Raw genomic sequence first — 15,212 nt, forward strand, 5'->3', positions numbered from 1 at the left:
TATTTCTCTATGCCGTTAATGAGTTTTTGTGTTTTAGAGTGTATATCCTTTTCATTTTCATGTGTCTAATGGCATTCATTTACTTTTTTTTTTTTAATCGTATTTATAAATTTTTTATTTTATTCTTTTAACTACAAATTATAAAAACATACATAAATATTTAAATAAGACATTTTCATGGTAGAACTATATTTATAGAAGTATTAAATTGATTTATATAGATTTAATATGTTCAATTAATCAATTAGAAAAAATAAACATGAGTTTATTGGATATTGGTTGTTAAGAAACATATTGGTTGTCTAATGCACGATTTTCATGATAATAATGATAAGCCTATAATAAGTGGGCATGCCTTATTATGTCATGCTTTCAATTCACAAGGACAAGGGGCAGCGCAGTCCCAGGTCTTAGGCTCATGCCTCAAATCAGTAGTTTAGTGTACTATTCATTACCTGCCAAGTGCCAAGCCATCCTATAAGCTAATGTAGGGTATAAGTGTAGGTGTAGGTCTCATAGAATTATTAGTACACTCCTACTCAACCATAGACTCGTGTACTACTTCATTAAGAAATTTGTTAATTTCTAATCTAATTCAAAAACTCATCTAGATAATGTTTACAAAGGATTTTTGGTTTTTGGCTTTTTATCGGTTAAAAGTGTTGATTTTTTTTGTTTTTAAGTTAGTAAAGTGGGTTAGTTGTTTTAAAAATCATCATCATTCTATCCAGTGTATCCCGCGCATAGAAGCAATTAGCTTCAGAAAATATTTTTTGGTAAAATTATATATTAAATGTTAGTTGTTCATTAAAGAAAAAGTTAAACAACAAATCAAAAGTCAATGAAAACGCCAACCAATTAGCCTTTTTATTTTGGCGAGGCGTTTTTTAGCCGACTGAAATGTTATTTACCAAACACATTATTGACTTTTTTAACCAACCAAAATACCAAAATTCAAAAGTCAATAAAAAAAAACCAATCCAAAAACCATTTATCAAACATCCTACTATTTTACTCCTCTATGTGTCCTACCAATTTTGCTCCATAGTTATTGGTTAAAAAATCAAATGGAAAAATTTATATTTTATGTTAAGAAATGTGTAAATGAAAAAAAAAAAAAAGTTAAAGGTATAGATCATAGTAAAAAATTAAAATAAGTTAAATTTAATAAAATTGATTAAAAAGAAAAATAGGGTAAATTTTATAAAATAGTGAGTAATTTTATTTATGTATTTATTTGTAATCTGCACCAGTATTTTTGAATTCATATTTATTAATTTTTTTTATAATTTTTTATAACTTCTATTTTTTTAACCCAAAAGAAAACCCATCTTAAAAATTTTACTAATAAATTGTCTTTATGCTTTTAGTGTAGAGAAAATATGTTATCACATGATATTTAAGAGTATTGAGTGGAAATAAAAAATTATGAAAAAAACACATATTTAAAGGTGAATTCTCCAATTGGATGAGAATAACTTAACACATATTAAAAAAACTAAAACTAAAAATCATTCTCATTACCATGGCCTCTAAAATCCCTCATCAATCTCCATCATCCAGATTCAAGATTAACAACACCATCAACATCATCCACCAACCACCATCAATTAAATATCATCAATATTATACACCATCAACATCATCAGCGTTAAAAAATATATAGCTTTCCATTAAAAGGATTAGCAGGTCCTTACATCATGATCATATGATGGATAGCATTACCTCATATCTCCACAATGCAAACAGACAGCAAGAGGCTGCTTAGTCACGATATACCAACTACCTTGAACTCGAATACTAAGGTCGAGTTGGATCATTTTGAACTTTTGTTTACAAAAATGACAAGAACGATTATTACTTGTACCACTAACGAAAAGTTCCTCTTGCTGGAACTCCAGAGTGCAGCCAGATAGCAGGACATCTCATTTGTCATGATCAGTATCACAATAAAGCCGTTCAAAGTCTTCAAGCGAACTTACGCTTAAAGGGGAGGGTTACTCGTTTCCAATTTACAAACACTAAACCAGACGCAGGGGCTTCTAAACTGCAAATGTTAATTAGACTTAAAACATTAGTAGTCTTAAAAAATGAAGGCGTAAAGTCATGTTCAACATTGTAATAGCAGAGGAAAAAACCCCAAAAAGTTTATGAACAAATATGGTTATAAGTTACAACCATCTCAATTAATTACCACAAATAAAAGCAGACAATTTTAATGTGATGTCCTTTAAAAGAGAAGGAATACTTCGTCTATGAAATTATAGCTGTTAATTCCAGTAACTTGATGTTCTTGTTATAGTGACTCGACAGAAATTCTTGAGTACCACCTTTAAAAGAAGAAATCACTCAACAATAATGTCAAAGCCTCAATCCCAATTTCCAACAAATGGGGTCAACTACATGAAACAAAATGAATCAAAGCAAGAGATCGTCTTTAAAAAATATCATACTATATTTGACTCTATCTAATACTAATCTACAACATATATTCTCCTTCATTCATATCTACCTAGTCTCATATGCTCCTTTTGTCATTTTTCATGTCATTCTTCACTCCTTCACTCTTGTTACATAAGTCATTTTAGTTCGGCCAACTTCTTCCTCTTCCTCTTATAAGCGCCATATTGTTTCACCTTCCATCTGTTTAACTAAACTCGAGCATTTTTCGGTCTTCTTTGCACATGACCAATCAGCATAAATGGTCTTCTCTCATTTTGTCTTAAATAAGAAATCATTAATAATTAATGTCCCACAGACCACTTTTGCCAGTTATAATTAGAAAATATACTATACTTTGCTCCTCATGCAGAAATATGACCTACAAAAGCAATTTGATGAAGATTAGAAAAGTATAAGTGCTTTCTGTCAAGTCAAACCTCTTCTAGGCAGCTTGAAAGTGACAAATGGTCGAATTGAAAATTATTGATGAAAATATTCGTAATCATATCAAACATATTTGTTGATCATAGTAACTTCTCTAATAAAGCCCTACAATGCAGTTCTATAGATTAAAAGCAACATATCAGGTTGTAGACGTAGGAGGAAGGGGTGGGTGTGGCTTGTGGGGGTGGGGGAGAAGGGGGGAGGGGGGGGGGGGGGGGAGACATCTTACTGTTAAGAAAACATAAATGTTAGAAGTTTTTAAATCAATTACTTATTCTACAATGAGAATATACCAGAGATATGATGTGGGGAGACAATCTCAGAATGATTTAAGGGAAAAACTACCAAATTGCTGAGTCACAAAATGACATCAATACAGTTTTACTGCTTACCTTTGTCATTAAGATCAACTGATAGACCAAGATTCTTCTGCTCTTTATTCACTAAGCCATAGCTAGGGCAGGGAATCCCAAGTTGGCTTATGGGGCTAGTGTTATTTCGAATAGTTTGTCAATTGCTGGCTGGGAACCTCATCTGCTGGTTCAAGTACATCTCCAAGCTTGAAGAAGAAGATCCTATCTTCCTCTTCATCTTAAACTTCCCCCTAGGTATGTAGAAAGGGGGATATATTTTATAAAAAACAGCTTGACTAGGGGAAAATTAAAGAAGTAGTGTTAAATAATATACCTATCTTTTCTTTTCTCAAAGTACCTCAGCAACGAGACCAGTCTGTTTGTCTGGCCTTCAACATCTGACACGTGAAAGAAAAAAGAGTAGTTAGATCTGAAATTTTCCATTCCAACAGGCGTGAAGCTCTTTTACTATAAGCTGAAGAAATTTCCATAAGAAACGAGGACAGTTAGCTTCTAAACAGAGTGCCTTATAAACTAAACGAGGCCAACAAAAATGGCAGCCTAATAGCAACAAAAATGTATATACACTGCTTTAACAAGCTAATGCCAGAGCAGCATTTGAGCAATCAGAATGCCTTATTGTACAACCGTATTCTTTAGCAATTTCACATATATGTTTCTCATATGACAGGTTCTTAGCTTTCTCAACTGGGAATACTCATCTTATCTCCCTCATAAATCACACTATTATTTCGGGTCAGCTTCTAAACAGAAATATAACACAAAATCTGGATATGCTTTATCATAAAATCAAGTTAACATGCTTCATCACTAAATTTCTCTATTAACAAAGTGGGAAATCCTGATCGGTTGCTCTATAGCAGAAACATGTTTTATGCCTAAGCAATACTTATTTTGTAAAATCTCTTACTGTGAAGTGTGAACCATTTCTTCCCATATTGATGAGCCACTTATTTATGGGAGTCAAGCATCAAATATCAATCATACTCACTCTAAATAGAAAAAAAATTGCAATGAGGAAAGCAAAACCACAACACATGAAAAGCCACCTTGTTCACAAATAATGCTCCCATCTAATTTAAAATGTTGAATGGGTTCTGTCATCTTCCCTGTCAGTCATACACCATCAGAACTTTAGCATAAAGCTATTATTTAATATACTATACTAGAAAATTCAAGCAATGACCCTTTGTTGACTATTACATTCATATCACATGAGGCTAAAATCCAATTATAATAGCTAAGCGATCAATAAAAAATATAAAACAACAATCCAATATGTAACCTGCTTGGTTAAGTTATCATGGTTTCACAGGCTTATTTTCGCTACATAGACAAAATTTTTACAAAATCCAAGCATCAAATTGTTTGATGTTCTTTCCCCTCATAGATGTACCTTTAAGATCCAAGTTACAAACACTCTCATCACTCATAAATCTTCATCTTACAAGTTGCATCATTAAGTCCATTTCAACTAGTTCAAACTAGTCAAGCACTGTGTTACATTTTCACATTTTAATCAATTTAAATGAAATCCTAAATGTCCCCTGCAATGTTTTCGAATTTTTATTATGCAAACTTTAACCCTGTTCCCCACACAAGAGCTGGGTATTTTGCAAAAAGAGACGCAAATCGACTCATTGAACCCACTATGCTAACATAAACTCATAACAGAAAGCAGCTACTCATGTGCAGATTCATCAAATTTATTGAGCATTGACATATTTTCTAAGATATTGTAACAAAAAGAAGACCACCTACATGACTAAACTCTGACATCACTCCAGAATAACTTATCATTGAAGGTAATGATTGGAAATATGATAATGGTTCACCTTGCAACATGGACAGTGCAGCAGATCCATCTTGGGTAGACACATTGTATTTACGACTTGATGTTGGCAATTGGCAGGGACTGCTCCAGCGAGAAGAGTTTCCAGTATTTTGTTCATCCTGAGAAAACTGTATAGGGCTAGCTGCAAGATGCATTATCGCCCGTGCCTGTTCAGCAGCGACACATATAAGCAGGGGCATACTGATATCTATACTAGCTATGCACATATGAATGATTACCTTATCAACCAGAACTCCATCATAAACATTGACTCTGCCACTGTAAAAGATTGTCATTTGATCAAAAGGATTTCTGCAAGAATTTTTCATTTCATAGAAGGTTCCATTAATGTATTTTAACCAATTGAGCTTAGTTGACATCTCAACATATGGTCAATTAAACAACGAAACTACAATAGTATATTTCATGTTAATACAAGTGCCAAAACACATAATTATGATGATGAATTTGATCACTTAATCGAACATGCCTTAGCTTGTACTTTGGAGAGGAATGATGAGGATGTGTCATATGTAAGTGAATTAAGGTTTGGAACGATCAATGAGGTGCTTAATGTGAGGCAAACGAGGCTTCACTAAAGGGTGGAATTATGCCTTGAACAAGGCAAGACATGTTATGAAGGTTGCTCGAACAAGGCAACATGAAAACTAAGTCAAAAGTGGACTGAAGAGGAGTGCTCGTTCAAGGCACATTGTGCAGGTGGGTTTTGAACTAAGTGCTCGTTCCAGCACATGGGGTGCTCGTTCGAGCACTGTGCCTCAGATTCCTTTTTGGTCAGTTTGGCCACTTGAAAGGCATAGAAAGGTTGTGTAACTCCTTGTTTAATACTTGTTTATTGTGATGTTTATTGTCATACTTAATTGGTATGTTAAGTGTGTGATGTAATTGTGCTTTATGGTGCATTGAAGTGTGACTCTAAGAATGATACTCACCTTCCTCTATAAAAGAAAATATCATTCATAGAGCAAAGTGCACCACAAACACACATATTGTTGAGAGGGCTATTGTATTGTTAGAAACTTGAGAGTATTCTTACTTTGTTTTAATATTTGTGATCTTGAGGAATTGTTCTCAAGATAAGTGGAGGTTTATTATACTTGTAATTCTGGAGTTCAATATAATAAACTACATTTGAGGGGGTAGATACCTCATAAAACACATTGTGTCCGTTCCATTGCTTTTGTTTGATAATTTTCATTTGTTTTTCATTGTTGAACTTCTTTAAGGCTTTCATTTCATTTCATAATAGTCCTTTGTCACTGTAAGAAAAGTTCAAATCAAATACTTACAGAGTTATAGTTGACAATAGACAAAAGAAGCACTCTTAACCAATGAGGGCTCTTTTCTTTTCATTAAAATAATATAGCTTGAAACCTAATCACCAGTATCTTAGCTTCAACTTTAGGTTTGTTTGGTATACTATACTTCAATGCAAGAAGAAGACAAAGATCACTACAATGTATTAGTTTTTCTAAAATGTATCCAAGCATATCAGTTTCCTCTTACAGAAGTAATTTTCTCATCATTGTCATGAGCAGATGCAAATAAGATTTACAAAACCTTCTCTCTAGGGTTAAATAACTTACAGGCACAGGTTATCAAGAAAAAACAGAAAATCTGACACCAAATGATCAGCAAGGTCAGCATCAATCGTCAGCGTGTTCACGGTTAACCACCGTACTGTTAACCTTAAAAGTTCCATGAACGAACTAGTGACTTCACTAACCATATACAAACAGTTAACATCACAATATATCTGTCAATTTTGAGAAATGATAATGTTTTTTGTTGAGTGCTATATCAAACAAGATTTTTGTCATTACAATGAGCCCTACCCCACCCTCCCTTTTACCCCCAATGCTGACGTAGCCACTTGAGGGGCACTGTTGCAACATTATGTAATATTCTCAGAGTTGAGTGCCAATTTCAAGTGAACGTCTAACTATCAACCGCCCTAATCACAATGGTAAGAAATCAGCAAGATAATCCAGCGCAATAAAGTACTCCCTTCCATGATCTTGGCAGCAATATGACATAGGTTTGAACAAAAGCAACAACAAATTCACTCCTATTATAAGGATAAAAATGTAAAAAAGAAAATACCTGAAAGATGATGGTTTCGATTCAACAAGAGTGGGAGGACATTCCCCTTCTCCAATAGTGACAGGTTCCGAACTGGAGGTAGCTGCTAGATGATTAGGAGTTCCATCCTCTCCAGTGGCGGATACTGATACTGATACTGATCCATCAGCCTCCGTTGGACTCAATTCCGATGAATTTGAATTCCCCTATAAATTTGGTTACAAACACTAATAAATAAATTGAGTGAACTTCAAAATGAAATGAAAAATCACAAAAGAAGAAAACTAACAGTATAATTAGAAGGAATTTGAGGAGGACGAAGAACAGCAGATTTAAGGGAAGCAGAATAAGAATTATTATTACGAGGAGATGGTTCAAGCAAAGATTTGAGAGAAATGACTTGTTGAATCGCCTGAGATTTATTCCATGAAGGTCTTCGCATACCTGCTCATCAAACAACCAAAGAACGGAATTGAATTCCTCAAATCTAGAATAACTGAAAACATGAAATTGAAAATTGGATGTCGAACCTTTATCTTTGAGATAACGGCGACAATCTTCGCGAGTGAGTTGAGAAATGTCGTCTTCAGTGAGTTGGTGTAAAGGTTTTTGTAAGACCGACTTTGCGACAGTTGTGGTTGCCGTCATTGTAGAGTTCATGGGATCTCAGTGAGAGAGAAAAGGAAGGGTGTGGCCATCCATAAGAATGCCACCGAGCTATTATTACTATGAACTCGGAAGGTGTTTAGTGTTCTTTTGCATTTAAGTTATAGCAAATGACGCTATGTTTGATGAGAAAGCCTTGAACACGCATTTAAGTTACCAAGTGAGTTCAAAGAGTGTGGAGCGGAACTAGTGCATATTAAAATAGCGCGTATCAATTTTAACATACTATTTGTAGTCATAATTCGTAAATTAGTGGACAAAGAGTAAAAAAATACTACAATAAGTCCATAAGTTAGTGGAGTCAAGAATAAGAAGCACAGAGTAAATGAGTAGAAAATAAGAAGGGATGCATAATAAAATTAGTGTGCATGAGGATAACATCCAAAGATTAAATTTAAAAACAATAAAAATATTTTAGTAACAACTATATCGTAAATTGTAATACATGTTATATCATAAAACATTAACATTAAATTGATTACTTTTAAAAATTTATTTTCGCGCTCCAAAACATTAGATGGAGCATGTGAATTAAAATTTATAATGCAGACATCATTAGTCGAAAACTCGTCTAAGTTGATGGTTGTAGCAGCGGATATGTCTGTCGTGTTGAGCTTGATCTCCCACCATGTTTGTAATGGGGCAAAGATGAATGATAGGCATTGGGCTTATCGGGCTTTGAAGAGCTGGGGCTTGGGCTTTTTGGGTTCATCTTAATGGTACTTATCCTTTCCAGTATTTTAAGAACCTCTGACATTGAAGGTCTGTTTTTGGGGTCATTTTGTAGACATCTTAATATGAGTTGGGCCAACTTGTTAACACCTTCAGGAGGATACACATCCATTCTTGGATCAATTATCTTTTTAACTTTGGGCTTTTCATTTAGCATGGTTTTGTACCAATCAACCAAGCATGTCTGTCCACTGGGCCTTTTTACGTCATAAGCCTTTAAGCCCGTTAACATCTCTAGTAATACAACGCCAAAACCATACACATCACTCCTTACGTACAAATGGCCTGCATAAAAACAATTAAAATTCAATTTTTCTTAACATTGTGAAATCGATACTGAAAAATAACATGAAAAAAAAGTGATATGAATGGAAAAAAGAATATATATATATATATATATATATATATATATATATATATATATATATATATATATATATATATATATATATATATATATATATATATAGATAGATAGATAGTTCTATGACAAAGAAATTATGGGTTCCACCGAAAATTATAGAATAACTTTAATGTTTTTTTTTTTTTTTCCAAAAATTGATATCAATAATATACCTGTATTAATATATTCAGGGGCGGCATATCCATATGTGCCCATAGCTTGTGTAGTCACATGAGATTTATCCATTGATGGGCCTAGTCTAGCAAGCCCAAAATCCGATAGCTTGGCAGCATAGTTCTGAATCAAAAGAAAAATTTAGAGGCCTAAACTAATAATTTAGTTTATTTAATATTAATATCTTTTATAAGGATTTCAAAAAAGAATTATCACACTAATTAATGAGGATAAAATCATAATAAGGAAAATAATTGTCATTTAAAATTTTTTTAATTACATAAGCTGAAGGAATATACCTGATCTAATAAAATATTGGCAGTCTTAAAATCTCGAAAAATGACGGTATTTTCAGAAGTATGCAAGAAATGGAGGCCTCTAGCAGCGTCTATTGCTATAGTTAACCGGGTATTCCAAGATGGGGGTTTAACTTTCTCTGCATAAACATAACAAAATTAAGGTGATGGAGTACTATGATATTATTCCTAGTCCAAAATGCTCTGTTTGAAAGTTAAATAATCTTTTCATTGCTGATTTTGTGAGAATCATCAGGAATTATATTTAGTTGGAAATTGTATCAAATAATACATAAATAGTTAAAAAAAAATTATAATAACTTTTTTTGTGCTTAATAAAAAAATGAAAATAGTAAAAAAAAGGCAATAATTACTTTGGAAGAGATGTTTTTCTAGACTACCATAATTCATATACTCATATACAAGTAGAAGCTCCTTCTCTTCCCAGCAATAACCAATTAATTTAACCAAGTTTGGATGACAACATTTCCCCAAAAAATCAATCTCTGTCTGCATCACCAATGAACAAACCAATGTTTTTATGTTAGAATTTTATTTATTTCAAACACCACCACAACAATAAAGCTTCACACAAAGTATTATGAAAATAATTCATTGATAGCAAAATACTCCCTCCTACTCTTTTTACTAGTTTCATTTACTTTTTTAATTATCATTTACTTATTATTTTTAATTTATAAATTAAAATATAGTCAAATAAAATCTTGTTTAATTCGTTTCAATAATTAGTATTATAAATGTTTCTTTATTTTTTACTATACATAATCAGATATATTAAAAGTTAAAATGTTACGTCGGAATGTGTTAAAAAGTAAATAAGACTAGTAGGCTTGAGAGTTATTCCCTTCAATTCAGCACTAACGTCCCATTTGTTTTTCGGATACTATTCATCTCTTACTCTTAATTTGTATTTTATTATTGATCTACAAGTTAAAACATAGTCATGTAGGATCTTGTTTGATTCGTCTTAATATAAGGATTATTTATATCAATTTTCCATAATTTTGAATAATGCATAATTAGAGATATCAATGATTGAATAAGTGCATTGGATAGAGTGTATAAAGTAAATGGGACGTTAGTGCTGAATTGAAGAGAGTATTATATAATGACAAAAATATAAAAGTTGATAAAATATAGAGTAAAAATAAATATAACTAAATAAGACAATTTATAAGTTTTTTTTAAGATAAAAAGTAATGGAGTACTATAATAAATACTGTGTAAAGAATAAAAAAAAAAAAAAAGGTTTAGCAAAGAGTAGTAAATGAGTTGATTCCAAGTTAAAATAAGTTGATTAGCGATGAGAATCACGATGAAGACAGCGTTTCCTAACTCCAAGCTTGAAAATTGTCGTTTTGTAGTACTAAAAACCTACTCAAGAGTCAAGAAAGCCATTTTTGACTCTTTATTTAAACTACTTCTACACACCATAATGTTTTTAAAAAGACTTCTAGCGAAGATCACTTCAATTTTAACATACTGCTATATGCATTCACATTTCGGTTTTGATTTATAAATTGAGTCTAAATTAAACTTAAATATAAAAGTATATTGACACTTATTATAATTTTTATATAAATCAATCCAACTAAGTAAATTATAACCATATCTATTTTAGACGCAAAATAAGATTAACACATCAAAAAGTAATCTATGAACACTTCTAAGAGTCTCCGGCTTTACCTCCGATGAAAACAAATAAAAAATACAACCTAATTTAAAAAAAAAAAAAAAAAAAAAAAAAAAGAGAGAGAGAGAGAGAATGGTGAAGGAAAAAAGAACATACTTTCCATTGTTTGAGAGCATGAGTACTGTTAGCACTACATTTCTTAACAGCAACAGGAATACCAACATCAGGCGTAGATGGTGCTAATGTTTTTTCATCAATCCATCCTTTGTACACCTTTCCAAACCCTCCTTCCCCAATCATATAATCACACTTAAAATTTTTTGTCGCACTTTTTAAATCTGCATATTTATATTCTTTTGGGCTCGGCTTTATAATTTGACGACCCATTTCCGGCGGCCCTACTTTGGCTCCTCCACCATTGCAGCTTGCTATTAGACCATGCCCAACCGGTGCCGGTACACTTTCAACTGTTCGTACGTCTAATTGCGCATACAAATACATTATTATATTATTAGAATAAATACTACCAACTTATCATTGATTCAATTTGCTCATATTATTATTGGAAATTGGAATGATCAAAGTTCTTAAAAGTGTTATTCAAGATATTTGTTATGAGTATAAATTCTTTTTAATTTTTTGTTACAAAAGTATGAATTATAAGAAAATTTCATTGGAAACTTAAGATTTAAAAAATTAAAGGTACACTTTTTATTTACCAAAGGTGGAATATTAAACGTGGAAGTAGTATAACAAATGCAAGATGCCACTAATTATCCAATATTGAATCATTTAAATGAAGTGGCAATATCCATAAATTAAGGCAACCAATAAAAAGGAATAAATAATAAAGAAAAAGAAAAAAAAGGAAAAATGATGAATAGACATTATTAGCCAGCCGTGTTGACATTTAATATATATATATATATATATATATATATATATATATATATATATATATATATATATATATATATATATATATATATAGATGGTTAACGGTTTTATTTAATAATTGAATAGAAGTAGTGTATTGCATTGCATGAACAAAACTATGAAGCTAACTAAAATACACTAATTCAATTTAATCTTATGTTTTCCTTAATTGTGTTTTTTTAGTGCTAAATATTTTTTAATTACTTCAAAATTGATCTACAATTTATCATTTCTTCATGTTCATAACTTGTATTTTAGTCGATTAAAACAAAAATAATTTGTTAGTTTTTTTTTGTAAAAGTTGAAACAAGTATGTAAAGGTTCAAATTCAATTCTCACTTGTTCTATCTAATTTTGACTTCAAACCCGATTAATAAACTCAAATTTTGGAATGTGACCCGTAAATAAATAACCAAGCTAATAAACCAGAAAAAAATAGTCAACCCACCCAAAATCAAAACTCCATTTTTATTTACTGCTAAAACCAAAGAACACATTGTATCTTGTTTTCTTAGAAGAAGAAAATGGTGAATTAAATAAATAAAAGATGAAGTAAAAAAAAAAAAAAAAAAAAATGACCTGAAGGATTTGTGAGTTGCTGTTCAGATCCCCAGCAATTTCCCATGTTTATGTTTTATTTGGTGTTGGATAGAAGTAGAAGTAGTGATCTCTTCTTGTTTGGGCACCAAAATGTTATATAAAGGCGGAGGTTCCAACTTCGAAGATCGAACAAACAAAAGAAGCAACCTGGAAATTAAAGACTCAAGTATGAACTTACTTTTATTATGCTTTTATTTCTCTGTTTGAGCAGGTACTGGTCTTGTCTTTTTCTTCGCTATTATGGTTACGCTACAGCCTACACGGCACTTTTGCCCTTTTTTTTTTTTTTTTTTTTTATTTTGAAAAATATCCATTTTAAAATTGTATCGATAAAAGAAAATAGAAAATGTATAGATATGAATTCAAGAAGGTGGTGGGGCAATGACATATTAAAAAAAATAAAAATGTTTGAAAATAAAAAATGATGTACTAAATTCTTAAAGTTTGTTAGACGCAAGGTGGTTATGTGCATAAAACATAGTTGTGCAATTGTAGTTGTCTAATTATCAGCAATGCAATTTATTATATATTGCTAAAAAAATAGCTATTTAAATATATTTTTGTTGATAAAATGTAGAGCGTTACTTTTAATATGGAATGTTATAAGTTATAATGTTATGAAAAAATATATACATGCACCACTAAACACAACTTAAACTCCTACTTTTAAAAAAATAGTGTTGTAGCCCTTTTTTAAATTTGGGAAATACGAGAGAAATCCTTCGGACAAATACTTAGGATTAACAAAATTAATCATCTTAGACATTGAGTTAGCAAAATCTTGATAAAAAGTAATGTCAATCTGATTGGAATAACACTCTATTTTGGGTTACCATTGTAAAATACTTTTCATCAAAAACTCTTGGTGTTATTTTATCCATTGATACTATTGATCGTAGGTCACCAGGCACAGGCTTGCATCTATTCTTCAAGAATGCAGCATACCCGGGTGATATTTTATCTTTAAGGTTGGTTTCTGGAGTCAATCTACATCCACCATGTGTAGACAAGCCATATATTAGGGTCGGTTTGTGGAGTCAATCTACATCCTCCAAGAACAGTTACCATCTGCATGGTTCTCGGAATGTTAGAGTAGCCACTGTTGACCATGAAAATAATTGAAGATAAGTGACTAATAAAACTATTATCTTGCTAACATTTACAATCCTCAAGAACTTCAGGTTTTTATTAGCAACCGACGTAACCAAGATAGCATACATCTCCACATAAACTTAAGAATTCAGATACATTCTTGCAAAAATAAAGGAAAGGAAAGTAATTTAACAATGACAAACATCTTGTGCTCTATTTTATATGCTTTTAGATTGTACTCCGGTCTCATCATAAAGGACTACTAAGGCACAACAAGACAGGTTCAACATGTTGTGACAGCAAGAACAAAAACTGCCTTTTCACCTTCACATGCATTACCAAAATGCTATGTCTAACAGCAAAACGTCGATAGAGTATAATCATTTAGAAATGATCAGACAAGACTATGCATTCTGAAAAACGTGTTCAAGTTCAACGTAATGACGTTATATATGCATTTACATCTCGTCAATTTCTTCTTAAAGCTACACAAACAACAATATAACTCAAATGCTCACCTCGCCGCTTCACACAGTCCCGAACTTCTGTTGTAAAGGAAAGCTAAGCCTTGTGCAATGCATGATGGTTGTTTAGAAATCTTATGTTCAGGGGCTGAAATAACTGTGGCACTCCCTGTAAAAGGAAAAACGCTGGTTGAATAGAAAATAAACACCAGCGCATCACATTGATCAAATTCAGCTATCATTCAATTTAACAGATCAACATACATATTGATCATGGATTCAGGGAAACATCTGTCATCTTTTTATAAGTTTTCCACTGTTACCTTGATTTTGAAGTGACACTAAACCTTCTGTGCCAAATGCATATGGTGCAGGAAGCTATCCTAAGAATACATGCTAAAAAACTATCAAAGATGTCCATAAAAATAGAGCACCACTGACTGGTCCTAAACGAAGAAATCACAACTTTTTATAGTTTTTCAAGAATCCAAGAACCATATGGAGCTCTGTTAGATATCATAAAAGGAACCCAGAAGGAGCAAATTTTCTAAGTAGAACAAGTGAACAATCAAAAGGATGAAAGCTAAGGAAATTTCAGAGCATAAATCATCAAATTTCCCCGTTTCCTTGATGGTAGTACCTAATATTGCTGTAACATGCATTCAACAAGCACAAGCAACACTAGCTCACTTTGATGGAGGTACCTCATATTGAGGAAATGCGTAAATAAAAGAAGTCCACATTCTTAAAAAAAACGCCCCAAAATTCATTAACATAAAAAAGTTTTTAATAATTCTTATCTTACATAAATTGTATAAAGCAAACAGATTAACAACAATCATTGGTAATGAACAGAATTATTATGTTTCCAAAAAGAGGTCGTCCAAAAATAATAACCATGGTACTAGTGATAAGTCTTAAGAGAACACTAGAATAATAAAAAAAATTACCTGACAATGCATATTAGAATAATATAAGGGGCTGGTACAAGAAAAGCT

The 15,212-nt window shown here is 31.9% G+C and overlaps 2 protein-coding genes across 12 annotated transcripts; both read right to left on the reverse strand.

Annotated features, from left to right (window-relative positions):
* Positions 1 to 1,361: 1,361 nt before the first annotated feature.
* On the reverse strand, positions 1,362 to 7,975 carry LOC130810606 (protein TIFY 4B-like). Of its 10 annotated transcripts, none has more exons than XM_057676727.1 (9): positions 7,561 to 7,969; positions 7,219 to 7,403; positions 5,334 to 5,406; positions 5,096 to 5,261; positions 4,310 to 4,369; positions 3,574 to 3,637; positions 3,279 to 3,490; positions 2,513 to 2,821; positions 1,371 to 2,047 (listed from the first exon to the last, which is right to left on the reverse strand). In XM_057676727.1, exons 1-7 carry the CDS (start codon positions 7,855 to 7,857, stop codon positions 3,397 to 3,399), a joined length of 939 nt encoding a protein of 312 aa, XP_057532710.1. In that variant the 5' UTR covers positions 7,858 to 7,969; the 3' UTR covers positions 1,371 to 2,047; positions 2,513 to 2,821; positions 3,279 to 3,396. The 10 variants fall into 10 exon arrangements, with proteins under 10 accessions (XP_057532712.1, XP_057532716.1, XP_057532709.1 ...); XM_057676728.1 differs by having other exon boundaries at positions 1,377 to 2,821; positions 7,487 to 7,641; positions 7,728 to 7,969; XM_057676726.1 differs by lacking the exon at positions 2,513 to 2,821 and having other exon boundaries at positions 1,369 to 2,047.
* Positions 7,976 to 8,195: 220 nt separating this feature from the next.
* LOC130811083 (probable serine/threonine-protein kinase CST) lies at positions 8,196 to 12,779 on the reverse strand. 2 transcript variants are annotated; one of them, XM_057677250.1, is made up of 6 exons: positions 12,638 to 12,779; positions 11,279 to 11,601; positions 9,870 to 9,978; positions 9,472 to 9,608; positions 9,172 to 9,295; positions 8,196 to 8,880 (listed from the first exon to the last, which is right to left on the reverse strand). In XM_057677250.1, the coding sequence occupies exons 1-6, from the start codon at positions 12,681 to 12,683 to the stop codon at positions 8,435 to 8,437; spliced, it is 1,185 nt and encodes a 394-aa protein (XP_057533233.1). In that variant the 5' UTR covers positions 12,684 to 12,779; the 3' UTR covers positions 8,196 to 8,434. The 2 variants fall into 2 exon arrangements, with proteins under 2 accessions (XP_057533233.1, XP_057533232.1); XM_057677249.1 differs by having other exon boundaries at positions 8,197 to 8,880; positions 9,843 to 9,978.
* Between the last annotated feature and the right edge of the window lie 2,433 nt (positions 12,780 to 15,212).

This window comes from Amaranthus tricolor, chromosome 4 (genome assembly GCF_026212465.1).
Source record: "Amaranthus tricolor cultivar Red isolate AtriRed21 chromosome 4, ASM2621246v1, whole genome shotgun sequence".
NCBI classification, from domain to species: Eukaryota; Viridiplantae; Streptophyta; class Magnoliopsida; order Caryophyllales; family Amaranthaceae; genus Amaranthus; species Amaranthus tricolor.